General features: G+C 40.9%; 3 protein-coding genes and 2 pseudogenes across 3 annotated transcripts; 2 read left to right on the plus strand and 3 right to left on the minus strand.

The window, feature by feature from the left end:
* Positions 1 to 2: 2 nt before the first annotated feature.
* Positions 3 to 3631, minus strand: arl2bp (ADP-ribosylation factor-like 2 binding protein). Its single transcript, XM_034086099.1, has 7 exons — positions 3521 to 3631; positions 3128 to 3197; positions 2733 to 2794; positions 2230 to 2336; positions 1932 to 2017; positions 1527 to 1623; positions 3 to 833 (listed from the first exon to the last, which is right to left on the minus strand). The coding sequence occupies exons 1-7, from the start codon at positions 3537 to 3539 to the stop codon at positions 750 to 752; spliced, it is 525 nt and encodes a 174-aa protein (XP_033941990.1). The 5' UTR covers positions 3540 to 3631; the 3' UTR covers positions 3 to 749.
* Positions 3632 to 4078: 447 nt separating this feature from the next.
* rspry1 (ring finger and SPRY domain containing 1) lies at positions 4079 to 19042 on the minus strand. The gene is given in 16 exon segments (XM_034084972.2): positions 4079 to 6367; positions 6495 to 6599; positions 7341 to 7493; positions 7683 to 7785; positions 8042 to 8153; positions 8382 to 8525; positions 8664 to 8779; positions 9357 to 9488; positions 10143 to 10209; positions 10510 to 10568; positions 10964 to 11090; positions 14522 to 14634; positions 15964 to 16016; positions 17375 to 17679; positions 17681 to 17993; positions 18506 to 19042. Coding segments are annotated over 15 exon segments (1779 nt in total). The 5' UTR covers positions 17774 to 17993; positions 18506 to 19042; the 3' UTR covers positions 4079 to 6270.
* On the plus strand, positions 12323 to 13558 carry LOC139433933 (uncharacterized; annotated as a pseudogene).
* A 1941-nt stretch (positions 19043 to 20983) lies between the features above and the next one.
* Positions 20984 to 21847, plus strand: anapc13 (anaphase promoting complex subunit 13). The gene is made up of 2 exons (XM_034084204.1): positions 20984 to 21348; positions 21529 to 21847. The coding sequence occupies exons 1-2, from the start codon at positions 21250 to 21252 to the stop codon at positions 21652 to 21654; spliced, it is 225 nt and encodes a 74-aa protein (XP_033940095.1). The 5' UTR covers positions 20984 to 21249; the 3' UTR covers positions 21655 to 21847.
* A 106-nt stretch (positions 21848 to 21953) lies between these two features.
* Positions 21954 to 24574, minus strand: LOC117447496 (lathosterol oxidase-like; annotated as a pseudogene).
* Positions 24575 to 27302: the final 2728 nt, after the last annotated feature.

The following is a 27302-nucleotide window of genomic DNA, read 5'->3' on the forward strand; positions in this document are numbered from 1 at the left end:
TGTAAGGCTTTTAAATGTTTATTTAAAAATATCGTTTTACCAACAAATTAAACATCAAAAAATACCTTTGACATTGTACTTAAAACATACATCTTATTTTTAATTGCAGACACACGCACATGCTCACACACAGACACACACAGTCACTAAATACGTAAAGACTGACTTTCACAGGCACAAAGCTCAATCGAATACGTTTCAAACTGACAAAATAATTTAAAACTTCATAAAACATATATTATTTTCTTACAAAAAATACCAACCCAGGCAAAGAGAGCCGAGGTACACATTCACACAAATGGTCTCCTCTGCTTACAGGGGGGTTTGTTGATACATTCACATCAGAACCGGTGAGAAGACAAACATACATTAGTCCAATGCAGCACCAGAGTCCTTCTCCGTTATTGGGCAGAACTTGCAAAGACATCAAATGGTGTGTAAATCTGTAGATTCCAGGTACACACATTTCCATATTTCAAGTAGTCATTGTGGTTGGACAGTAGAAAGAAAGATCTCACTCATTAACTAGAGGGCGTCTTAAACACACATACCTTCGCCACATGAAACACAGAGGAATGCATTTACAATTTGGCCGTTAGGAGTCCTTTGTGCACAGACTGTAGATTTACGGGGAGTGTTTCCAGCAGCTCATCATCAGACTGCAAAGCTCTGAAGGCCCATGGACAAAATGTTAAACACACATGTGCTGTAGAGGAGGAGGCCATTCAACTGTTGGTTCTCTGTGAGTGTCACTGCGCCTCAGAGGGTCCTGCGGGGATCAGAGATGTGACCACCAGTCCCTGACTCAGGTCCAGCCATCGGCCCTCCTTCTCCTAGAACCACAAATAAAAGTGGATTTGTAACAGTTCTTCATAAAAAATGCCTTGATGGCTATGTATCCCCCGTGTGCACACGTTATGGTTGATTGTCATAATTGACTATTTAATCAATTTATTAAGCCACATATTTACCATACTTTTTAGATCTTGGTCTTTTCTAACTACATATCTTTAACCTCAGAAAGGATTACAGTCCTTTGTCGTCTTGATCCTAATTCATCAGAGAATTTTCTACGTGAATTCGCTTTATTTGATGTTTTACTGATTTTAGTCAGTTTGTTTTGAGGACGAGATATCTGAAGATAATTTGTCTCCCAGTAAAAACCTCTTATAGATGAAACTGAATAAATCCTAGAAGTGCAAAGATAACTGCCTCACAAACGATGACATTGGAGGTAGGGAAAACAACTTCCATCATTCCACGCTACTTGAGAATGTGACCAAAGTAAGTCTTTTGTTGATGTATCAGTTTTGTTGATTTGTTTCAAGAGACCCCTACCAGGAATTTGCATATTGTACTTTTTAAGTAAAGCGTGATAAAAAGATGTTTAACCACTTGTTTTTACCCAACCGTCTGCAGAAATCAGTATAGATTTAAATGTGCATGAACACAGGCGTACCCACTGTCAACATACCAAGTAAAAACATACAAAAAAGAGAATCCTAACCAAAGTAGGTTTAACTCACCGCTCTGTATTCCAGAAACATCTCTTTAAAGGCCGCAAAGTCAGTAAAGGTCAGCAGCATGTCAAAGATGTCCCCTGGCACCTCCTCTTTGTGTTGCCTGCACATGGAAGAGGGACACATGGGGCAATGTAATGTAGTGCCGCCTAGTTGCCGAATACAACTTCTTAGATGCAACAGGCGCATCCACAATTACACCACAACACATTTTTGTTTTATTCTATAAACTACTGACAACATTTCTCTGTGTTGCAATTCAACAGACACTGGAATGGAATGGCTGCCATACATGTAGAGATTGAGTTTTAAGAAAATGTTGGAGTGGTGTCATCATTTTTTCCAGAGCTGTATGTTATCAGTGGAAGTCGTTGTAGGAGCTCAGGGGAGAGTTGTGATGTCACATCTTACATGAGCAGCTCTATGAAAGATTTCATGCTGAAGGTGGGGATCCTCTCCAGCAGCTGCTGCTCCAGGTGTTTCTCCAGCAGGTCGACCTACACGGCAGTCAAGAGTAACAAAATAGGTCTTAGTTTACATCCCTGACTACTAGACAGAGCTGTACAAATGAAAGAATATGTGGTAAAATCTGAGATATTTCTGAAGGGACGTGTGTATAGTACATAGACAGGGTAATACAAATCAGATAATTGTACAGCATGTTCCTCAGAGACAGGTGAGGGAGATACATTGGACCACAGCAACTCACATATTCATTGAAGATGGACGTGTAGCTGAGCTTGTTCTCGTCAGAGTCGTCAAACTCCAGGTAGTGTTTGTCCATGAAGTTCTGCTGAAGCTGCTGAAACTCCTCCTCTAAAAAAAGGAATACATATCAATATCACTGAGATGTGTATGTCTATATAGGTTTAGCAAGGTAGTCTTTAACAGAATGTCTAGGATAAAATATGAAATACTTGTTATACTTCTCAGTACTAGAATGTTCACCACGAATGAACAGATCCAGACAATTAGTTGGAGCACTTTAGGAGCATACCTCTCAATATTTGTATATAATACATCTTAAAGACACAAAGTTCCTCATTTTCAGGAACAAAAAGATAATATTGGATATTTCTACAACTTCAAACTATGATTATCACTTCTTACTTTCCGGTGGCTGAATATAAATCATCACAAATCAAAAATAATAAAACCAACACAACAAAATGCTTACAGAAAAGGCTGAAGGTGTTGCTTAACTAATCCTACCCATGATGATGTCCTCTATTGAGCCGACAACAGCATCAAAAGCAGCATCTGCAGCTGAGGAACTGGAGAACAAAACAAGACACACCATTCAAATGTAAAAAAGCAGACTGTATATGCAGCACATCACCCATTTGTTCTAGCTTGAGCCTCGTAAAATAGAACTTGACACTTGATTGTCATGGCACTAGCTCCCCTTAAGCCTTAGTTAATGCTCAAGTCTTGAGCATTCAAAATATAAAATACTTAAGACAACGAGAGACAAGTCTTCAATGACCACTCAGCTTGAACAATACATTATTTGACATTTGCATTTGGTTTCGAAAATCAAACATTAACTCTCTCTAAATGACACAGCTCTGAATGGAAACCATAGTTTCTGGATTGTGAGTACCTACGTGGAAATAACAAAGTTTTCTTCGTCCATGTCAATCATTTCTACGATGTTGTCTCCACAGCTTCGGACATCTGGAGGATGAGGAGAGGCAATATATGAATGTGTTGTGGTGAAAATCAAAGCTGTTAGCTATGCAAAACAGCTCGGTTAGCGGCAAGTGTGCACAATACATGTCGTTGCACCACACAGACAGTAAGGGCTAACGAGTGTGTTAACGTTACCGAAGAATAGCGTTACTTAACGTTAGGTGGCTAGTAAAGCTAACGGTTAGCGTACGTTAGCTAAATGCATGCGAAGTGTCAGTTTGTTAGCTACATGTTAGCATTTTCCTCACTACACGTATTACTTCACCCATACCTTGAACTAATAATGATAGTCAAATAATCTGTCTTACTTCGTTCCTGGATGTCCATGTTGTTGAATAATCGTTACCGTGTGATGAATGCCGAACGTAGTGTTGTTACCAAGGAAACGGTGGCGAACTTGGTGTGCGCAAATGGGTTGCGTCCGGTAGAACAAAAGCTTCGTACATTGGTTCCAACCTGAAACATATCGTTTAGCATCGATTATTAGATAAATTAATTACTATTATTTTTACCGAGATTACTGAAACAACGCTTGCTTCCTGTGCTAGAATTTCACTCAAATGTAAGCAAATAATCTAAATACTACCATCCTTCAGTCATTCTTTACTAAATTCAAATATTGGTAGATATCATGGATGTATAATAAGTAGCTATATTGACTGTGACCAATTGTTATTTAAAGAATGAATTGCTGTGTAAATTAGTGTCTATTATGAAGTTTACAATATGTGTACTAGCATATGTTATTAGCAAGTGTTTCTGTAAAACAACTGGAACGCCATTGTTAAAGATGCAGATTATTGTCACTCCTATTTTAAGACACAAGACAATTTGAGATAAGTAAACACCACTTGTTGGTCATAACCTCACATGAACATACATTTATTTTTACAAATATCACAATCCAGGAAACAACAATTCGCCAGTCACATCTTAGGGAACTCTTGAGCAAAATTCCTTTATCGATGTTTTAAATACAACCCACAACTTATTCTATACAATCCTGAACTTCATCTCCAACCATAGAGACCAACATATCATTTCTCTCACCTGCATGTACAGTATAAGGTGCTCCAGGAAATACAAGATAGCAAACCAGTCTTCTCCTACTGAGAGATGCATGTTACCCTTCAGAAATCCTTACAGTATAGTCTGAATGATTTCACAGATCCTTTTCATGCTATTTGGTGGAGTAGTAAATATGTCAACAACAGTTTGTCCAAGATAAAATCGAAATTATTCATGGTGGTAATTTGAAATGACTGATTTTTGTAATTGTACAAATAGTTCTTCTTGAATAACTACCTCTCCTATTTCATCACCAGTTTCCAAAATGTCATTCAGTCAACCCAGAGATGCTTCAAGTAAGAGATGGACAGAGAAACGACAGAAAACATGAGGTTTATGAAGACTAGGAGGAAGATGGAGAAATGGCTAAACGTGCTTATATAATAAGCTTATAAGTTATATAAAGCACATAGAGGGCAACCACATTTTACTCAGTCTTAAAGATATATTGGACAACACGCTGCCAATCAGACAAAAATAAATAGAAATTCTGTACTGAAGCCCTCACTCTTTAGGTCATTTCACTGTGTAGTGGGTATTTCACTGCATTTTAAGATGGCCTTGGGATATTTAGTAAACTGATATTGATGAAAAACGATTCACTTCAACATTTCACATTTGTTTTAAACAATTTACTGATCGGCTAATAAAACACTGTCAAGTCTCTACATCAGCGTTCACCATCAATATAATACAAAATCAAATCACATCTTGAAGGTGGAAAAAAGTAATCTTAATACAGATGCACGTGTTTGTTCTGACAAACAAAAATTAAGACATTTACTTATGATGCCCCTCAACTGAGCCTGACTCCTGGTGAAGCTAAATTACGAATTGTTGCCAAATTGTTAGCACCAATCAAGCAATCCAAGATAAATTCAGAAGTTGTCGGTGGCAATATGTATACTTCCCCCTTACTGGCTCTTAAAACATAAAGACTTTTAAGTGGGGGATACAACTTGTGGATACATTTACAGATGAACTTTCTGTCAAATCGTGTTGTATTCCTTTGTTGTGGTTGTTACAGAGAGGACAGAGACAGAGGAAATATCAACATCTGAGCAAAGACAATTAAGCACAAAAAGCAGCAGGGGCAGTCGTGCTTGACAATTACTTCCAATACAGATTCAAGTTGTGAACTGGCTGTAAAACATACATTTTGTCAAAAATGCTTTCGGTTGCATGACAGCTGATTTCATTTAACATTGTAAACCAAACCAGAAAACTCTTTGTGAAACTTTAAAGCTTTATGAAACCAAGAGGAAAATCTGATATTTTACCCGATAATGTCTTTTTTCAAACTCTACCAGTGGGCGATCAATTAGTACAGACAGTGACACTGACCAAAGGATAGGAGTTGGTATAACCTTGAGAAACGACAATGGAAATGCTACGTAGAGAACATCAGAATTCGTATATCTATACCCAAAAACATATAGATGGGACTATCTCAAATGTATCTGTACTTTGGGATTAATAGTGTACTAAAGGCTGTGTTCCTCTGCAACCGGCCCTTTCAGATCTGCAGATGTGTGCATGACGACAATGGGATTAAATAGTAGTAGCCTCTGAGCTGAAAGCGCAGTGAGATCCTCATATCATAGAATCAACGTCTAACAACTCTACGCAGGGGTTTGCAGACCAGAGCTTGGTTCTGTCTGTATTCTCGTTCAATTGTTTCTGCTTGTGTCTCTTGCTCTCTTTGTCTGACTGTTGATGCTTCCTTCCCCAGCTTCTGCAGTGAGTTATACAAAAGAGGTGACGTAGGTAAATGGGAGGAATCCAGCTGGTTTAATTCCCCCTGCTCTCATCTCCTTTTTTCCTTCTCTCCTCCCCTCCGTCGTTGCCTCCTCTGACCAGAAGACACAGTTGTGGCATCATGACAACATGGTGGCGCCGTCCTTCCAGCCCTGCTGGGTGAGAGGGGATTAAAGGAGGAGGCTGTAGGGCTTGTGTGTCTCTCCATGGAGGAGAAGGGGCAGGAGGTTTGTCAGGAGACATGTGCAATGAGTCTGACGCGGGTCTGGATGTCCTGGCGGCACAGGGGGCACGTCTCTAACTGTAAGGCACACTCCATACACATACCACTGGAGGAAAACAAAACAAATTAGGATGTTATTAACTCAGATGTACTATTCTCTGTGACAGATTTACGATTCAAATACAAATAATATATTGATTTAAACTGTTTTACTTGCTGACATGCACACATACCCATGTCCACAGGGCCGCAGCTCCGTGTCGGCCATGACGTCGCAGCACAGCGTACAGCAATTGTCTCGGATGCTAACCTGCTTTAGTAAGGCTAGACGCCGGTGTCTGTGAAACACAAACAAACAAGCATATGCACACAAGCTGATTAATATTCCCATTTACAGATATGTATTTAATACTGTCTTCTTCTCTTTTACTTGACCCTCGATTCTATCACAGCTGACCTCCACAATTGTTACAAATGACTAGAGGTCCTTGGTGGTACTAGTCCTGTGGGAAAAAGGCTTTTGTCTAGCTCAGCTAATTCAGCTGGTAATGTGTCAGCTGGTAATGTGTTGTTGGTTGTGTTGCAGCATGGGATCGCTTTAGTGTGGATTCAACCAAATCCCATGATTTAAGCTTCACAAATATGTTGTTTATTACAGGCTAATAGAGGCTTCAAATGACATATTGTCAAAATCAGGTATAATAAGTAAATGGTGCATTTAATTTTGGCGTTTCCCTTTTGGGGTGTTTGGGGTTGCTAGCTCACTGCCTTTTAACTGAAATCCGATGTCTGCTAAAAGAAAGGTATGGTGCCTTGTTGTCAAACTAATAACTAGTCTTCAGAGCTGCTTTGGTTTTGCCAACAAGTTAATGAATCTTCTCTATGAACACTGGAGCGCCCCAAAAGATGAGTCATGTTTGCATCATGGCACAACTACGTGTTGGACGCTGTGTGCAAACAAATGATGCACTAGTCAGAGGACCGTTTGGTACAGCAACAGATTGCATTCTGCATTTCCAAATTCTCAGAGTGTAGTCTATTTTTAGAGACTGCTCTCAAAATCCCTCTTCATTGTGTACCTGGGCAGGATGATCTTCTCACTGGGCAGCAGAGAAGCAAAGTCATTGAAGGTGCTGAACTTGACCGAAGGTGGGTGACGGAAAGGCTTGGCCCCAAAGTTAAACTCGCACTGCTGGTACGACATAAAGCTGGCTGCCGCAAAGAAACCAGACCTAACAGAGATAGAGGGGAAGGAAAGATACAGGTTCATTTAAAAAAAGGACAGTAACAAGAAGTTGGAAACACACAGGACAGAATGAAGGGTATAGGAAGGACATAAAGGGAGAGGAAAGAAGTCACCAGAACACAAAGCAGGGGGAAAGAGATAAAGGAGTTGATGGTATGTTTGTGTGTAGACTTACGTGGCGGAGGAGAAGACCTGTTTCTCTGGTGGCAGCTGATGTCCGTTCAGATAGAAAATCATCTGCTTCTTGCTGAGGTCCAACAGGAAGCCGATAGCATCTCCTAAACAGGCCACACACAGAAGAATAACGTTTTGGCACACTGTTATAACTATTATCTGATACTCCGTGCGGGAGGTAAATCAGAGCCTAAATGCTGCCGTGTGGGTGCTATACATCACAAACCCAATGACAAGTGAAGCCATCTTTAAACCAATGAGTAAGACGTGATGTCCTCTCTCTGCAACTATTAAGACTGATGGCGAACTTTGTTTGCGATACAATAAAAGCAAAAAAGGAGTCCTGCGTGTAATGCTGACCTTCCTTCCAGCAGGAGTGAGAGTGAGGTTTACTGCGAGCGTTGTACCAGATGAGCTGCCTGCAGCCATCGTACGCACATGAGTATTCATCGTCTCCTATCCCGTAGCCCTCCTGTAACACACACACACACACACACACACACACACACACACACACACACACACACCACACACACACACACACACACACACACACACACACACACACACACACACACACACACACACACACACACACACACACACACACACACACACACACACACCAGAGCGCTAAGTTGTGTGGCTGCAAGGAAACAGACAGTGAAAAAGCTGAACGGCAAAGGTTGAAGACGAGTACATGGTTGAGGAACTTGCTGTCCTTGGTGGCCCATCCGATTTGCATCACGCCCGACGTGATGACCGTCACCTCGTAGTACCAGATGCCTGAATCCACGCAGAATGTGCAACGCACGCTCTCAAAGGACGAGGCGTCACATCGTGCCTGAGGATAGGAGAGCAAAAAGAACCATAAGACATTCTCGTATACACTTGTGAAGAAAAACATTTGTCTGAGGGTTATGTTGTCTTCTGTTCTGTGACTTATCATATTTGAATACATGAAGACAGCACACAGACTAACCTCTAGTCCAGTTGGGCAGATCTTGAGGTACTCGCTCACATCGTTGCTGTTGAGCATGGCGTTGATATTAGTGAGGTTGACCTTCTCGTATGTGAACTGACGAACATCTTTAAGGACTGGACAGAGGAAACATAATCACAATACTTTATTTAGTGACACACACACACACACACACACACACACACACACACACACACACACACACACACACACACACACACACACACACACACACACACACACACACAACACACACACCACACACACACACACACACACACACACACACACACACACACACACACACACACACACACCACACACACACACACACACACACACACACACACACACACACACACACACACACACACACACACACACACACACACACACACACACACACACACACACACACCTAATTGTGTAGCATGGGATTCTACATCAGTGTTGATTTGTTAACAAAAACACAAATATGTTCCATGTAAAAGGTTTAAATTGACTAAAACTACAGCTAATACCAATATGTAAGGGGTTCCTTTAACCAAGATGACACAAATGCCCAGACTTTTGTCAACTAAAGCAGGATTAGGTTGACTTAATATTTAAAAAAAGATGAGACTAAGACAAAAACTATCCAGATAAACACTATCCTACAAAAACATCTAAAGTTGAAAGTGCGGGGCTACTCACACAGGTTGTCGAGGCTCCACTGTGAGCAGAACCCGACCTGCCTCTTCAGGTAGTCGGAATGCTCAGCCCACGACTCCAGGACAGCGAGTCGATTGCTGATACACGACTCAGACACTGTCAGTTTGTTCTCACCTGCAGGCGAGGAAATGCACCAGGCATGTGTGTTAAAACAGTCTAGAATTAGAATTGGGAGGGATGAAACCCTCTTTAATGGTCACACATGCAGAGCACACAGTGACATGTGTTCTCTGCTTTTAACCCATCCTAGTACCAGGAGTAGTGAGTAGCTATTGTACTGCGCCCGGGGAGCAATGGGAGTGGGGGGGGGAAGGGGGATGTCCAGTGCCTTGCTCAAGGGCACCACGACAGGGCAGGAGGTGAACTGGGACCTCTCCAAGTAGAAGTCCACACTCCATATTTAGGTCTGGTCGGGGACTTGAACCGGCGACCCTACGGCTCACAGTCCAAGCCCCTACTGACTGAGCTACTGCCGGACAAATCAATGTCAGAGATACAAGTGACTTCACTGATATACGTCTGTAAAGGGCTATGGAAATTAAGAGTTAGTGAAAATTCCAGTCAAGTTCCCGTAAAACATTGCAGCAAAGTCATCTTAAACTGAGGGCGGCATGTTGCTTTCGAAATAAGCTGAAAAATCGGTTGGAGAAGAGCAAATCTTTCAGAATATATGCAAATAAACAAACAACCACAAGTAGAGTCAATGGACATGCCCGTTGGTTATTTGAAAAGGAAGTCACTAGTTGATAAGAACTCTTGTGAACCTACTGGTCTGGGAGAACTTCTCCAGAGCGATGAGAGCAAACAGCATGACCGTCGGGTGGGCCTCGGAGCTCTGGAGGGACATTTACAGAAAACACAGAAAATAAATGATCATTAGTTTGTGTTCAGGGGGGCCTCAGCAAACTGGGGGGGGGGGGGGGGGGGGGGAAGACACATTTTCACAACAGCGTACATAAAGGATTTACCACTGGATGTAGTGTTGTCTTTGGGTTTTTAACAGACATCTTGTGAAAAGACTTCTGGGTGCCTTGGCATTGAAAAGTTTGGGAACCCCTGACATGACAACATCTGGTTTCATGTAAACGCACATTGAAATTGCCAGTGTGTGTTTGTGTGTGTGTTGTTTGCTCACCAGACTTTCTAGAAGGTACTCAAGGGTTCCAGGGCTCAACAATCCAATACTAGCCGGACCTTAAGAAAAAAAGTGAAGGAATTGTGTCAACAAGGTCAATATCACAACAAATGTATTCAAACCAGTATTCGCAAAGTTATCCTGACTTTGAGACTAGCTGCTTCTTGATCCGTAAAAAGTATTGACTGAATTAGCTAAAACCATGAGCTGTCGGACCATTTCATATTCCACCCTCTGGTTGAGTAACAAAACATTTTAAATGAGCCCCAAACCAAACCCAGCTCTTCAATATAGGAAAACAAATTCAGCTAAAGTTCGTTTAAAGTCCTAGCAAGTTGATTAGCACGCAGATTGTCGTTTCTGAGCTTGAATGTCTATTTGATCAAAATGAGCAAGTAACAATTACTGTTGACTTAAGGATTAAAAATACCACTTGTGTAAAAGTGGACCGTACCAGCCAGTTTCTCTGCCAGGCATCCGAGGACAGCGGTGGTGTTTCTGTGTTTGGCCGGGATCAGAGCGTCCTGTCGGGCCACAGCCGAACTCAGACTCAACATGTCAGACAGTTTCTGGAGAGCGTCCTGGAGAGGAGAGACGGAGCCGTTACTCTTAGGGAAGTCAGATAGGCACATATTCTAACAAACATTTCTCTGGCCTAACCATGTCCTGATTGGCGAGATGAAATTGTTGCCATCGAATGGAAGATACAGGGTCCCACGGTTTAATAAAGTTAGACTGAAGCACTTGTTTGATCACCACTCAATCCTAATAGTCCTTGATGTTGCAGGTGGAGCTGCTCTCATGCAACTAAGATATCAGACTTGATCCAACAATAAAGTATTATCGTATCATAGCGGAGAAAAACAAGATGATTATCTGGATCAAAACCAGAGAAAGCACAATATAGGTCAAATATAATGTAATATACTGTACGAACGGGGACACGGTGTCAGCGATGCAGCAGAAACCAGGATTAGACCATGTGGAACAACTGCTGCGCTGCAGTGCCAGCACTTTTCAGACTTTCAGTGGTGTCCAGGTTGTGCTACTTAAACAATGCAGCTGCAAGCAAGGAGTTCTACAAGAGCATTTTTTTTTTTTAGAGCTGATGTGTTTTCTTTTTATTATAAAACATGCATAATGTGTTTTGTTAGGTGGAGAATATTTCTGGAAAGAGTACAGGGTTCACACTGTTCCGAATGTCATACAGTATCCTTTATCCTCAGGTTACTTTGGGCCGGGAGGCAGGGGGTCCAAAACAGATTGTAATTGTCCCCTTGTGGGAGAGAAGGGGTGGACAGCAGAGGCCGAATGAAACCGATACATGGGATGGAAGTTAAAAGCCAGTTTCTTGAGGTGTATAAAAAAAAAGTAAAAATCGTGGAGGAGTATTGTAGTTGCGTACCACTCGTCTACATACAGTGCATCCGGAAAGTATTCATACCATATCACTTTTTTCACATTTGTTATGTTACAGCCTAATTTCTAAATGGATTAAATTCATTTTGTTCTCAATATTCCACACATAATACCCCATAATGACAAAGCGAAAACGTTTTTAAAGATTTTTTGCAAACATGTTAAAAATATTTAAATGAAATATCACATGTACATAAGAATTCACACCCTTTGCTATGACACTGAAAATGTAGCTCAGGTGCATCCCGTTTCCACTGATCATCCTTGAGATGTTTCTATAACTTCACTGGAGTCCACCTGTGGTAAACTAAATCGATTGGACATGACTTGAAAAGGAACACACATGTCTATATGAGGTCTTACAGTTGACAGTGCATATCAGAGCACAAAAGCCATGTCCTGGGAATTGTCTGTAGACCTCAGAGACAGGATTGTATCAAGGCACAGATCTGGGGAAGGGTACAGAAACATGTCTGCTGCATTGCAGGTCCCAACGAGCACAGTGCTCTCCATCATTTGCAAATGGAAGATGTTTGAAACCACCAGGGCTCTTCCTAAAGCTGACCGCCCAAACCAAACTGAGCAATGGGGGAGAAGGGCCTTAGTCAGAGAGGTGACCAAGAACCCGATGGTCACTCTGACAGAGCTCCAGTGTTCCTCTGAGGAGATGGGAGAACCTTCCAGAAGGACAACCATCTGTGCAGCACTCCACCAATCAGGCCTTATGGTAGAGTGGCCAGAAGGAAGCCACTCCTCAGCCAAAGGCACATGAAAGCCCCCATGGAGCACCTATACCTCATTCACACCAACGCAACTCCGGTTCAAGCTCCGTGCTAGAGCTTTTCAGGTTCAGAACCGGTTCTTCGGTTTAGCTCCGGCTCTTTTCACACCGCCCAGAGTCCGACTGGTGCTGCGTCATTGTGTCATCGTTTGTGTCATGACGTAACCGTTTGCGTGCCTGCTTCATAAAGCCAAACCGCGCGGAAACCCCTCACAGCTCACACCGACAACAACAACAATGGGCGATTGTGCTCCAGCTTCCTCTGTACCTCTTCGGAAGACCAGATTCCCAGTAGGTAGCTGGTCTCTTCAGTGGACCACTGCTGCTTGTTAAGTTTCTCCATCGTTGTGTACAAACTGGATAAAACGCGGGCTTTCTGTTGTTGTTCAGGAGTTGATCCCGCCCCTGCTCCCGCCTCGACGTAAGCGTGACGTATGTGATGCTTTTGCTCTGGCCGGACCATTTTTTGGTGCTCGAAATGAACCGGATTCCGGAGCTAAGAGGCTGCTCCGCTGCGGTGTGAACAGGAAAACCCGGTGCTTTTCAAGCTCCAGCTCCAAACCGGCCCTGAAACACTGTTGGTGTGAATGAGGTCCTAGAGTACTCTCAGACCATGAGAAACCAAATTGTCTGGTTTGATGAAACCAAAATGGATCTCTTTGGCCTGAATGCCAAGCATCATGCCTGGAGGAAACTAGGCACCGCTCATCACCTGGCCAACACCATCCCTACAGTAAAGCATGGTGGTGGCAGCATCCTGCTCTGGGGATGTTTTTCAGAAGCAGGAACTGGGAGACTAGTCAGGATCAAGGGAACGATGAATGCAGCAATGTACAGAGAGATCCTTGATGAACACCTGCTCCAGAGCGCACTGGACCTCAGACTGGGGAGAAGGTTCGCCCTTCAACAGGACAACGACCCTAAGCACACAGCCAAGATAACAAAGGAGTGGCTTCGGGACAAGTCTGTGAATGTCCTTGAGTGCCTCAGCCAAAGCCCAGACTTGAACCGGATTGAAGGTCTCTGGAGAGATCTGAAGATGGCTGTGCACTGACGCTCCCCATCCAACCTGATTGAGCTTGAGACGATCTGCAAAGAAGAATGGGAGAAACTGCCCAAAGATAGGTGTGCCAAGCTTGTAGCATCATACTCAAGAAGACTTGAGGCAAAGGTGCTTCAACAAAGTAGTGAGTAAAGGGTGTGAATACTTATGCACATGTGATATGAGTGTTTTGTTTTTAATTCATTTACAACATTATATATATATTATATTTTAAAACGTTTTCCACTTGGTTCTATTGTGTGTAGAATGTTCAGGAAAAAAATGAATTGAATCCATTTTGAAATAAGACTGTAAGATAACAAAATGTGGAAAAGGTGAAGGGGTATGAATGCTTTCCGGATGCACTGTACGAACAATCAGCAATGTAATAAAAAAATCATGGGAAAGAGGAAGTGCCCCACATGCTTTAAATATTTAACTTTTTATTTTTCCAACCTCTCTTGTTGGCAGTTCAGTTGAAGTTTCCCTTTAATTTTGCCACAAAGCTTTTGGTGTGAGCCAAATCATTCAAGGCTTCATGCGCTGAGGAGTTCACAATGTTATGTTCAGGATCTGGTTAGCGCACACGGTTTATTTTAGTCTAATTTTAAACGAGATGCGTAGAATAAAATTATTTCGTTTGACCCTTGCAAGGACTGATTGAAATCTGAAGGTAATATGTTTGCCTATGATAGATGGTGTAACTTGGTCTACTTTAAAGAAACCATGCCTTACAAAGTTATTACCTCAAATGTCTATAAGACACTAACCTTGGTGGGCAGGGGGCATTCATCCAACAGAAGGGTTATCACTGCAGGGCCAAGCGGGTCGTCCAATGGGATCACTCGAATCAGAGACTGGACAACCTCCAGCCAACCATCATCTGTGGGATAGGAGACAAAGAGGTTGGTTTAAGACTTAACAGATTGGACGTTTCTCCTTGTTTGAAATATAATACACACTTAGAGCACACACAGGCGTTTCCAACATTAGCCCCATTATCCAGTTTACTAAAAATAATTAGGAGGAAATCCCTTTGTGTGCAAGACAGACCGGAATATGAGAATGAGATGCACCATAATTACTGAAACATTCATTTCCTGTCCATTAGATGACTCAGTACGAGTCTCTCTCTACCACCATCCCGTCTGGAAGCCGCAGTGAACGGCCTGATGAATAATGTAACATCATGGCACATGTCAAACAGAAAGTGACTGGCTTTCTGCTTGGCTGCCTTTAGGGTTCAGTATCTGCAAGCTAATACCCGACATGGCTGTTGTCAAAACACACAACACCACGCCTTGTGAGCATCAAACACCATATGTGCAAACTCAAGAATTCATAGGCTACTGAATACAAACAAACACACATCGCATGAGAGCATCATGTGCCATGAGAAAAGCACAAACACAACAGACCAAAAACACACACAAACATCAACTAAAGTCTAAACCCAAACCAGAATAAGAATTAAACCCGTCATTCAAACCAACACAAACAGCAACCGAACCATTTTCCACTGTAAATATGACAACATTGGGAATTTGATAGTGTGTCAACAGCAAATCTGATCTGTGGATGTTCTGAATTAGGCCTTATAACGAATATAGCCTTTTCATATTAACACATGTGGGATATGTCGATAATATTCTCAATATTATCTTTACCTCAGTGTGTGACATACTATCTGGTGATTTGAATGAAGCGTCAACGAGGCTAGGAGAAAGCGTCACTGAAAAGAGGAGCGTGACTGTCTGCTGCTTACAAAGCTGTTATAATCACTACCTCAGCAATTCTCAAAAACATCCCCAGGGGATGGGACAGCATATTCTGAAGGGAACCGTTTAAATTCCTAGGACTGCTGAGTCATTCGAAGTGACACATCTCCGGAATAGTTTAACATCAGATATGGACAGGTACAGTGGATACTTTCATTTTAACCTGAGGAAACTATGTCGGAAGGATTGTGCATATCACTACCGAAGAAATTGTTTCGTCATGATGAGACAACATCAGCCACCTTGTCACTTTTTCTGACAAGACTGCGTTTCCTGTGGTACAACCTCTGATCCTTTCAAAACTAAAGAAGAGTGCTTTTTTTATCACATCCTGTCACATTTTTTGCATATTGTTTACTATTTGTTTTTGTTAACTGGAAAAAGTGCTCTCTCTGCCCAGTGTGTGAATGCGAGTGCTTCATTTTCATCCTTACCCGTCTCTGCCATCTCGTGCAAAGTGATCATGGAGTAAGGGGGCTCTTGGTCACTGGAAAAAGAACAAGAGCATCATTTATTGACAACTGGTTACTCACTTACTTGAGCGCTATACATTATAAACTCTCATCAATTGAACACAATTTTCCCGAAGCCATAATATTGGCTTAATCCTCTCGAAATAAGACCCAAAATCATCGCCATTTTATATAGTTTCTAGAATTGTTCAGCTCTACTCTGCTCTATTTTTTGTGATTTATGACTTCATTTATGTGCATACACAGAAGTAGGGTTTCTCTGTAGAGAATTCAACCAGAGAGTACATAATGATGACACTGTGATCACTGCATGTGAGTAATAATAATGATGAACGCCTTTGTTTGTTTCTGTGATTGCAGCAATGGCTGTGAACAGACATGGTGTCCCATGGGCAGGTCAAGGCAAGCATGAATGATGTATCTCCATGGACGCTGTTTTTAGATGACGCCGCCATTACTGTTGCATTTCTTGCCCCATTACAAGCTGAGGTCTGGTTTCATTTTGAAAGCCATAACTCAATACTGAAACTTAATTTTCCTTCAAGAAGCGGCCTGGTACGTTTAACGGTAAACTTGAATTTATGAACAGTCATGTGACAAGAGTTTGGAAATTAGATCGTTGTCCTCAGAAAAGCATTCATGTAGGGAGGAACATGGGGCTGCAGAGCCTTGTGACAAAGGCCCTCTGGACAACATTCAACATTATTTAAAGTGATAAAGAGGCCCCATAACATAAGAGATGACTTGTTGGACAGATTCATGAAGAGGAAATTAATCAACACCAGAAAGGTTCATGTTGAACGGCATTTCTATTAAAAAAAAATAATAGCTCAGTGGAAAGGGAGGAAGAAAGTACTCCAGCAGCATCATCACAGTAAATGCACATATTGCTTAAACATTGCAGCAGGTTATCAAGGAAGGAAGGAAGGTTACACCAAGGAAGGAAACATTGTGAAAAGAACAATGACTCAAAGTCCTCTCTCAGGAGTTCCAACTATTTGAAGCCACAGGTAAAATTCCAAATACCTGCTGCTTGGAGCACTATTCAGGTCAAAGACAACCTGGCTACAGCTTGCATGTGTAGCGGCTTCTTTGCTCCAGGAAAGACTTTCTGGTGCCAATGTACTCCCGGAGCGTGTCCTTCCTTTGGGCTCTAAATATCCAATACCCAGTCTTCCAATCCAAAATCCACATCTAATTGCGACAACTTTAAGTACTTACGTTTTCTAAACCAAAATGACGATAGTAGTATTTCACATGGCTGAATTCCCAACAGACATCATAGTCAAATTTATAGAAAAACTATTTGAAACTGTACAGACCACTGACTCTATTTCATCTTTATCAATATCATTACTCTCATGAGACTTACTTGTCTACCAGTGTCCTGATGACAGCCAGTGTGTCCAGCACCAGACCATCCACATTCTGCTTCTTCCGTCTTGGTTCATGGGGCCCTCGCCCTCGGCGTGGAGGCCTGACGGGGTCCCTGGGTCTGCTGCTCCTCACTTCTCCGGCATCAACACCCCCGCCGGTACCGTGGTCCACCCGCCTAGCCTGTCCTCGGGTTGCCCTTGACGAGCCATGGTGATGATCTTCCAGGTCACTATCCTCCCGGCACACACAGCTGTTACCCATGGTTCCAGTGCCGGAGACCACACTCGCAAGGGTCTCCCCTGAATGGACAAAGGCAGTTGGAGGAGGAAAGGAAGAGCAGAACCCGTGCGAGACTCCTGCAAGCATAAAAAGTGATCCAGGTGGCTACTATCATATCATTTGGAGAGCTTGATTTTGGGATATTCTTGTCCCAGAAGGCTGGGTGGGGTCAGCATGAGCGATCATACTGTTGCCAAGCAGAGATGTGTGATTGGTTCGTGATTAATAATGCCAGGTAAATGGAACAGTAAGGCTCAGGTGATGCAACAAAAAAAAGTTCTGAACATCATATACAGCCAAGGCTCAGGTCCAGTTCTGATCCAGGGCTGGGATGGCTGTGGAAACAGAAAAGAGAAAAAGTGAAATTCACCCCCCAACTTTAGTCTGTGAGAGCTGTTTATTTAACTGTTTAACAGCTGATAACCTTTGTCTGCAGCAAAGCTTTAAACTAGCTGAGGTTACATACCCCACGAGATAAATGTCAAGCTTGAAAGAAATACAATAATATAAAAAATAAATTGAAACCAAATCAGCATTTGTCCATGTTGCTGTTTATTTCTTGCACAGTGGCCGACCGATGTCTAGTATTTAAATAGCTGTGCTGCTTTAGTACATAGCCTCAGTATATCAGTTATGAGATCGTCATGTACTAAATCACTGGGACGTTATAGTATTATACACATATAGTTTAAGTTAGCTAACTCGCAAGCTAGCCACTCATCAAAGCAGGCATTAACATGTAGCATTAGATAGCAGTTCCACATAAAGACCAAGTCTCACCAACTCCCCTTATCAATTTGTAGTAACCTATACTGATGATTACATTTCAATCCAAGCGTATACTTACGTTATGAGTTCTTGAAAAACAGCAGCATATACACACAGTCGAGCAAGGCCGGATAGTTTACAAAACAGACAGCTAACTAGTAGCTACGTTGTGTTGTAGCTAAGCAGCTAGCTGTTAGCCCGGTTAGATGGACAATCCTCTGATCCTACTGTCAAACTACACAAGCAAGCTAACCTGGTTAGCATTGAGCTACACGAGATACTCAAACGCCGGTGGAGTACAGGGGAACCCTAACATGACCCGTCTATGATCCTCAACACTCCTTTGCTGAACTCTAATATATCACACTCATTGGACGACCAGGTAACACGTCGTACACATGTTAACGTCGCTACACCGCTAGCTGTTTGCTAAGTTCCGTAGCATTGGCCATCATCAGCTGTAGCTGCGGAGGCGCGGCTGGCGGAGTAGGAGGAGGGTTTCTGTGGAACACAACGTCAACATACAGTAAAGACCCCTTTGTGTTAAATACAAAAATCTGTCTTTCTTTCATGATCAAGGATGTATTTGAAACCTACTGAAATATCTTGTGTATGATACTTAAATTATAATATTGTTTGATGACAGAACAAATATGGCGAGAATCAAGCATTAAAGCAACAAGTTATTACAATAGTTTGACTTGAGAAAAAAAGCTGCATAGCCTACAGTAATTATATTAGACTACAGTAAAAACGTAAACCATTGAAATGAGAGCTTTACTACAATTTGAATAATGTATGAAAGAAAATTCCAACAAAACCAGAAATTAGATGAAAGCGAATAAATGGCTACCAGACACTGCGAGAGCAAATGTTCCCAGTGTACGTGAACGCAATCATCAGACACCACAAGGACTGAAGGAGAGGAAAGATACAACTAATATCATGTCTTTTTAAGTAGCTTATAGAAAAAGAACAAGCTCCATTGCAAGATAAATATCATTTTTGTAAGGCATTGCTGTTACATACCAATGTTGGATTTTATTATTTGTGTATATATAGTCAAACATTCAACGTAAGAATACCCTGTTATCATTTATTTATTTATAAAGATATGCCAGGCAATGTGAGGATGGAAAGATTGCATTTGTACAGTTGCATTATTTTAAAAAAAACTTGGAGAATCAGCTTGTTGGTCATTTGGGTAAATTAAAGCAAGATGTAGTGTTACAAATATGTGACATGTACAGTCAGGGCTTAACTACTAACTGCTTTAATAGCACCTGTTTAAGATGTAGGTGATTGTCAGACATAAATAATTTCTCTACAGAATTTAACGAAAAGAGAACGATAGCTGTGTGTTAATAAATTGCTTAGGCTTTCATTTTCCATTTACATAGTGATTTATTCTAAACCAAAACTTCTCACGAATAAGAGAACACAGCTGAATTGACAGTCAATCATGCATTTAGATGGTGTTCTGTAAATCGGGACAGTCATACACCTTGCTTCGGTCAAGAGTAGTATTGAGAGAGTTGTCACGAAACAGCCCAGTCTTTCTAATTTCCTCAGTGAATTTTTGTGATTTAGGGTAGAAAGCACGGCGCGAGGTTCCAGAGGTTTGAGTGCGAAGACCATAGTCACTGGAAGTTGTCCTGTACAGTGGATTCTGGGGCTTGGACCACAGCGCTAGGTGTCTTCCTTTCATTTCTGAAGTCAACATGCAGGAGAAAACTGGGTTTCCAGGATTGGCACACGGCTCTGTATTTTCCACCTGCTTTTCTTGAGAAGCTGACATCATTGCAGTGCCTGTAATAAGAAATATACATCAAAATTCACAAACCACAGCCTTAGTACATGATGATGCAAAAAAAAACAAGCTCATTCTGAATGAATGTCTAAAACTGGCAGGGCTCTGAAAAACGGAGGTGCTCTCTCATTTCGTTTGAAATAACCTACATTTGTATAGTTATAGAAGGATTTGTTGAGTCTTTAACATTGAACGAGTAGAAATAAATAAAGTAGTCCCATATACTTCAAAAGAAAACACTTGGTCACACCGAACAACACTGTAGGGATATCTCCATGGCAAGATGCTAACATACCCTTAATTGACTAAGCTTATTGTTGCAAGTAGTACAATTGTTATCAATTAAATACAGTTACCTTCAATTGCAGTAAACCAGAGACAAGGAATGGGACGTCTTTTTCACAGGAACACAGCTCAAAGAAGAGTAATCTGGTTACCATGGGGACCGCAAAACAATACGTGGGATGGCCGTTTATATTCGTTGGAAACAGGAGGCGTTTTACTTCTGTGGAACCTTTTGTACACTCGCATAAAATCGTCATCAAACATCATTGTTGTTGTCGTGGATGTTGTTGTTGTTGTTGTTGTTGTTGTTGTTGTTCGTAATTGTATTTTTAATGGATTGTGAGAAGAATAATGTAGAATGTATCTATGTGTAACTGATACAGTAGTTTCCAATTTTCCCCAGTACTTGAAGGCGTCATTAATCGACATCATCACCAGGCGCCGGATGTTTACGTATAATTACCGCACTACTTCTGATATGCATTGGTGAAGCGGTTAAAAGTAAATAAAAACCTTCTGAAAACTACAAACTGAAACCACATATTTTTCGAATACATTGTTTACCATGTATTTCTGACCATTTATGGTTGTTTGGATGTTAACTAGTAGCAGTGAACCAGGTATCTGCACATTCTGCAGCAGTGTGTTCAGTGTTGCAGTTAGCTTGAAGCTAACTAACTCTGTCAGGGGAGACATTCTGAGAGTTTGAACAGGGCCCTGCTCGGAAGATGGACAGTGAAATCCAACGAGATGGGAGAGTCCTGGATCTCACTGATGATGCCTGGAGGGAAGACAAGCTGCCGTATGAAGATGTCACCATCCCTCTGGTATTACAAACACATTCATGTTAGCAACAGCATCTTATATAGTCTGTTTACATTTTACAATTATTTTTGCTTACCCTCAAATATTCCGATTTCGTCTTGACACTATTACAATGTTGATTTAAGTATAGAGTGAATTGCTCCTTTTATTCATGGCATCCTGTCTCCCCTGTTCTCTGTCAGAGTGAATTGCCTGAGGCTGAGCAGGACAATGGAGGTTCCACAGAGTCTGTGAAAGAGCAAGAGATGAAGTGGACAGACCTCGCCCTGCAGAGCCTGCACGAAAACACACCGAGCACTGGCAACTGAAAGTCTAATGTGGAATCAGACTATTGGACATATACATACATGCAGATGGACACTGCATTTTTACTGAAATATATACAACAAGTTCCAGCTAAGCAGGGATGAGGCAAAATGTATGTTTGCATTGTTATTGGGTTTCTAATCCATTCTTCATAAATAAATTGTAGTAACATAAATGGAAAAGGGTCACACACAATTGCCTTGCCTCTGTCATCTGTTGAGTTTTTTGTCATTTGCTGTTGAATCTGGACAGTGGTGGACAAACACACAGACTGTGTTCGATTTGTAAAAAAAAACGTCCAACAATCCTATCACAAAGAAACATTGCCCTGATTTTATGAAGTTGGGATTCTCAAATCAGAGATCGCTACAAGAGCTTGGTTAAAACCCTAACACATACAAATTAAATATGCCTTTACTTTGCTGGTTTTTATTCACTGCAGTATAGTGTTATTTCCAGCCAACTGGCATGTCACCATTATCTTTAACAAAAACATATTTCCCCATAATTATGTTTTATTCATATTTTAACAACTTACTTACCAACTCACTTAGTTTGAGTTGTTTGCATCTGATGCAATTGTCTCTTTCCTAAGCATCACTGTAGGAGCTTCCCTGAGAGGTTAGAGTGAAAAAGTGATATCTGGATCTTCACTGTGTCTGTGCAGCCTCTGCCATGAGCTTGTGGATGTGGTCGTGTGGCCCCTTCCCCATCAGGGCTGAGGGGTGTCTGTAGGAGCCCCCGATACGATCCCAGAGGGTGAAGTACTGTCCGTAGTTGTAGTTGAAGAAGAGATGATGGTCTACGTGGTGAGCAGCGCCATTGATCAGACATATCAGGGGGCCGGGGATGCGGTAGTCTCCATCGTGTATGGAAATGGTCCAGATGTTGACAAAGATGAAAAGTGACAGATAGACCGCCTGTAATTCAAAAAATCCCAAATGTCACTTAAAACGTTTTACAGTTCATTCAAGTCTTGGGCAAAAATATAAATGTTACCCAATTAACAAAGTGTCTGCATATTTTTGACAGAGATTTCACATCGGTCAATAACGTACTTATTTTACTTTTTTCCGTATGCTACATTTCCAGCAAATGTCACGGACATTATTGTGAAATATGTAGTTTAACTTGTAGTCCTAATTAGATCAGCACCTTGTGGAGGGGGAAGACGAACAGGTAGATGTGATAGGGAAGGCTCTGCAGGAAGCCGTCCAGCGGGTGGAAGGCATGGCTGGCAAAAGGCGTAGGGATCTTAAATATGTGGTGCTGCTTATGTAAATGCTGAGGGGCGAGAAACACAGTCTGAATAACAGGAATGTTTCAGTCAGAAATAACACATATCAGGCTCCCAAGGTACATAAAGTGGTGAAGTTAGAAAGCATGGTGATTCCGGATGGAAACATTAAAGTAGTGAGGCGGAAACACATTTAAAAATTGCATTTAAAACTAACATTAAAAAGGAAAGAGAATAAAATAAACATAAAACAAGCTAATATAGAATAACACAGGTATAAAATACATTATTGCAAGTTACAGTGTGAGATATCAATAGTCCAATTAAAAGCAGTAGCAAAAAGAAAGGTCTTCAGCCTGGAGTTACAGCGGACCTGCAGGTTTATCAGGTCTGAAAACAGCAGCTCACTGAGGAGAACAGATGACTAGAGCTGTGAGACTCAACTTAAACATTGTTTTAAAAAAAAAAAAGCTGAAATGTTAAAATGTTTTGTAGAACTTAGATGTTAATTCTCAGTGGGTCCATCACAACAACTGACCTGTTTCATATACACTCATTTGATCAATGTTTATATAAATATATAGTTTAGAGTTGCTACGAACCAGTGATTAACATGCTAAGGCTCACCTTGTAAGTGCTCTTATGGTGCAGGAAGCGGTGTATCCAGTAAATGCACATGTCAGTAAAGAACAAGAAACCAGCAATGCTCAGGCACACCCCGGGCCAGCCTGAGAAAGAAACAAACCAATGGCTAATAAGTCTCATTAGGAATCATTGTGTATGACCTATTGCAACAAACAAGTAATATTCCATTGGTGACTGTAATTAGATAACCTTTCATTTCACCTAAGGTTCAAGCCTAGTTTTTAACGGTTGTCTTACCCAGTGAAGATTCGCTGATGTTGTCGAAAAGTTTGCTGTTTCCCTGGACCTCCCAGAAGAAAATGGCCACTGTTGGGAAGCTCATCCAGAAAATGGAGATGATTGATAGTTCAATCTCTTGTTTTACCTGGTTCTGTTGTTGGATCAGATAGACAAAGTGTGTGGGAGAAGTTTGCTTTGAATTGTCACCAGGTCTGCAATAATAAATCTTTCTTAACATCACACATTTTATTATATAAGGCTGTTAATTTAGAGTCATGGCTTCAACATTGAAATTTGTATTTTCCAAAGATTTTGCCATTTGATCATGTTTGCCCAGATGCAATTGTCCTGGTATCCAATTTGGTCATTGCACACAATACGTGTGCTTCATGAAATCCATGATGTTAACTATTGACAAATCTTGGACTGTGAAAAAAAAGTCCTCCTTAGATTAGTAGAAACAAAGTAATTCAAATGTAGGGTTTCGTTTTCTTTTCAAAGTGAAGTGGCAAAGAAATATATAAGAGGGCTTATTGTATGGCAGTTTTTGACACATCGATTTGGTTTCCTAGGGAACATTTGTAAACCAGGTCAAAAGGTTAAACAAACAACCCACCTTGAGAAACAATGGATGCATCATGAGTTTATGGTCAAACACGTAGTAGAAGTTGAGAGCACCACAGCCCAGGAAGAGCAGCACCGCTCCCAGGTTGGTCACCAGCCACAGGCTGACTATCTGACGCAGGGCCCCCTCCTCCGACCATGAGGTAAACATGCGGAGTGAAGATGGAGCTGTCAGCAATGTTCAGCACATGATCCATTGCACAATCTGCGAAGAGAGCGACATGTAAACCATGACGCAGCTGACTAAAGATGTGTGTGAAATAGTTACATGATACATTATGTCCCCTCATACTTATGAGGGAACGTAGCTGGATACAAATATGTCAAAAACGTAGTATTAAGAAATGTTAGTCAGTTTCTGTGAGAAGACACACGTGAAAACCAGTTAAAACTCAAAAGCTTTGCCATTTTAACACACTGTGGATACGGTCCATGCTCTACATGGCAGAGCTTTACATTTATACATTATCTCCTAAATGCCTTCTACTAAGACTAACCTGCAGCAAACAGAGCCGCAGGTAAAAACACAGGGTTAGTTAGGACAGTGAAATAAAAGCATCATACCTGTATAAATGGCTAGTCATATACTGTATATATACTCATACTCATGCCATAACATCTTGAAACAATCTTTTAATACAACTGTTGGCTATTTTTTAGAATCATTTCCGTGAACTGGACTCCACCTCTTGCTAGTTTCTGGGCTTATCAAAAGCTGCATGATGTGCTCCGTTTAACAGATTAATGACCCTCACACCCAGACTATTCAACAGTGATTCACTCTCTGTTCTGGAATCAGTTCTTTGGTTGCATGGAATCAGTCTACCATGCAACCAAAGATCAGCTGTACATATCAATCTGCTTGCAAGTGAAGTGATGTCATTCTAGCAATATCTCAGCTTGACCTTTTTCACCTTTTTTGAGGGACTATATCTGATTGAATTAAGGCGAGACACTGAAGGCAAAGAAAGTATCCTAAAATACACATTGAGATGTTTATTTTAATACCTTTGTCTATTTGTGTCTGTAGATTTCCCCTAAATGCATCCAAATTAGCATTAGATCATGTCTCATTTCCATATTCAAGCATAAGAATATATGAGAAACAATTAACTCGATACAAACTAATTCACTCATGTCTTAATAACTAATAACTCAAATTATTTCAGTTTTTAACTCTGTGTTTGCAAGAAATTCCCAAAAGCTGTTTTTCTTTCAAAGAGTATCATGCCTGGCCTTTCAAAGAACCCATCGTATAATATTGCTGCTGAACTGACCTGCTTTAGGATGTCAAAATGTGTGTGCAGCCTCCTATCAAACGGATTAGTCCTCCTTCCTTACACAGCATATGATTTGTGACCGAAGGCAAGTGAAGTTTGTTTAGTGGCATATGGACCACTGCCTGATTTAGATTTAACATGCATTCAAAGAAAAACTATTTATTTGTTCTCTAGAAGCTGGTCTTCTTTGCTTCATTTGATTGTGTCAGGAGGCTTGGGGGTGATCGAGAGAGACACATGCGGTCTGTGGAATAAGATCCCAGCCTGCTCAGCAAATAGCAAGGAGCTCAGTGACAGCAGGACTTCTTCCAGTCAGATCTGTGCTTTCTTTTGTTTGAGTGACATCATCTTTCGAAAATGATTACTTTTTCATTATTTTCTTAATTCAATATTAGGAATTGTGATTACAAGAAACTGAATGTGCTTATAATAATACAAATGAATTACATTTGTATTATGTCATAATAGATCAAATGAGACAAGTGAAATCATCTGATGACTTTATGGCATTGCAGCAAATAAAGCTTGCAATGCCTTGTTTTGGTCTGTTTTAATGCAAGGAAAAATAGCTTGTAAGGGTATTGAGCATGTCATTCATGGTAGCTATGGATCAAATTCCCCCTGAACTCTGCCCTTTACATACACACGTGGACGTTCATCATCCAACACGTATGCACACAGCACAAGTAAGAATTAAGAGTTTGATCAGGACCTAGACAAATATTTCCCTCCTAATGATTGTAGAACATTGTATCTGTCTTGTTGAGGATCCGTATGTTACAACTTCCAATCTTTAGAATACAAATGTGTACACTGTCAGAGCAAGAAAGAAAACAACATAGTTTACATTTTATGCAAACAAATTGTAGCATGCCTTGCTTGCACATGCTTTTGGCATCCTACACTTTTCCATTCAATCATTTCTAATTGATACATTATTAGTTTCATTCATAGCCTAGCTGTTGCATATATGTTTTTTTCTGCAGATCTTACAATGCAAGGTAAAATGTAGATTAACTTTTTTTGTATGGGTACCTGAAATACCAATGGTTCAAATACCAAGTTTCAAAACTGTTGGAGAAGGAAAACTCTTATTGTCTAATAATGTGTATACGTTTCCCTCTAGAGTTCTCTGAAAGCAACAGCACCTCTCTGTGCAGTGTGCACACTCTACAATCAGTGACATAGGATTCATAGACTAAACATGAATGATACATGATCACTTTCTTGAAAGCCAGAACCTTTATATTATTGGACAAGGAATCAAGACTCAATGATATTCAATCATCGTATACTTTACTCCAATACTTTTATTTTGCATCTTAAGTTTACAGATTTTGATTAATTATTAAAAATATAATATAACACTTAAAGACTTTAGTTACACCTGGAGTAAATTCACAAGCTACCCTGCAGTATACAAAGTCATTCAAACTAGCTGCACCTTTACCAGCTTTGATAACACTTTAATGCATCAATAATTATAATCAAAACATATCATATAAATTATTCTGAAATTGACTTATTTGCATAATAGGCCTATGTACTTTTACTTTTGGTACTTTAAGTATATATGTTGATGCTCATACTTTAGTACTTTTACTTGTAACATTTTGAATGCAGGACTTTTACTTGTAACATAGAC

This window comes from Pseudochaenichthys georgianus, chromosome 6 (genome assembly GCF_902827115.2).
Source record: "Pseudochaenichthys georgianus chromosome 6, fPseGeo1.2, whole genome shotgun sequence".
In the NCBI taxonomy this organism is placed as follows: Eukaryota; Metazoa; Chordata; class Actinopteri; order Perciformes; family Channichthyidae; genus Pseudochaenichthys; species Pseudochaenichthys georgianus.

Excerpts from the sequence above, each read along its gene's own strand:
- arl2bp (XM_034086099.1), bottom strand. Across the intron at positions 2,018-2,229 it reads CGTCCATCTTCAATGAATAT|GTCGACCTGCTGGAGAAACA; the intron begins GTGAGTTGCTGT and ends ACTGCCGTGTAG. Across the intron at positions 1,624-1,931 it reads TCTTTCATAGAGCTGCTCAT|GCAACACAAAGAGGAGGTGC; the intron begins GTAAGATGTGAC and ends TTCCATGTGCAG.
- anapc13 (XM_034084204.1), top strand. The coding sequence starts at position 21,250 with ATGGACAGTGAAATCCAACGAGATGGGAGAGTCCTGGATCTCACTGAT. Across the intron at positions 21,349-21,528 it reads AAGATGTCACCATCCCTCTG|AGTGAATTGCCTGAGGCTGA; the intron begins GTATTACAAACA and ends GTTCTCTGTCAG.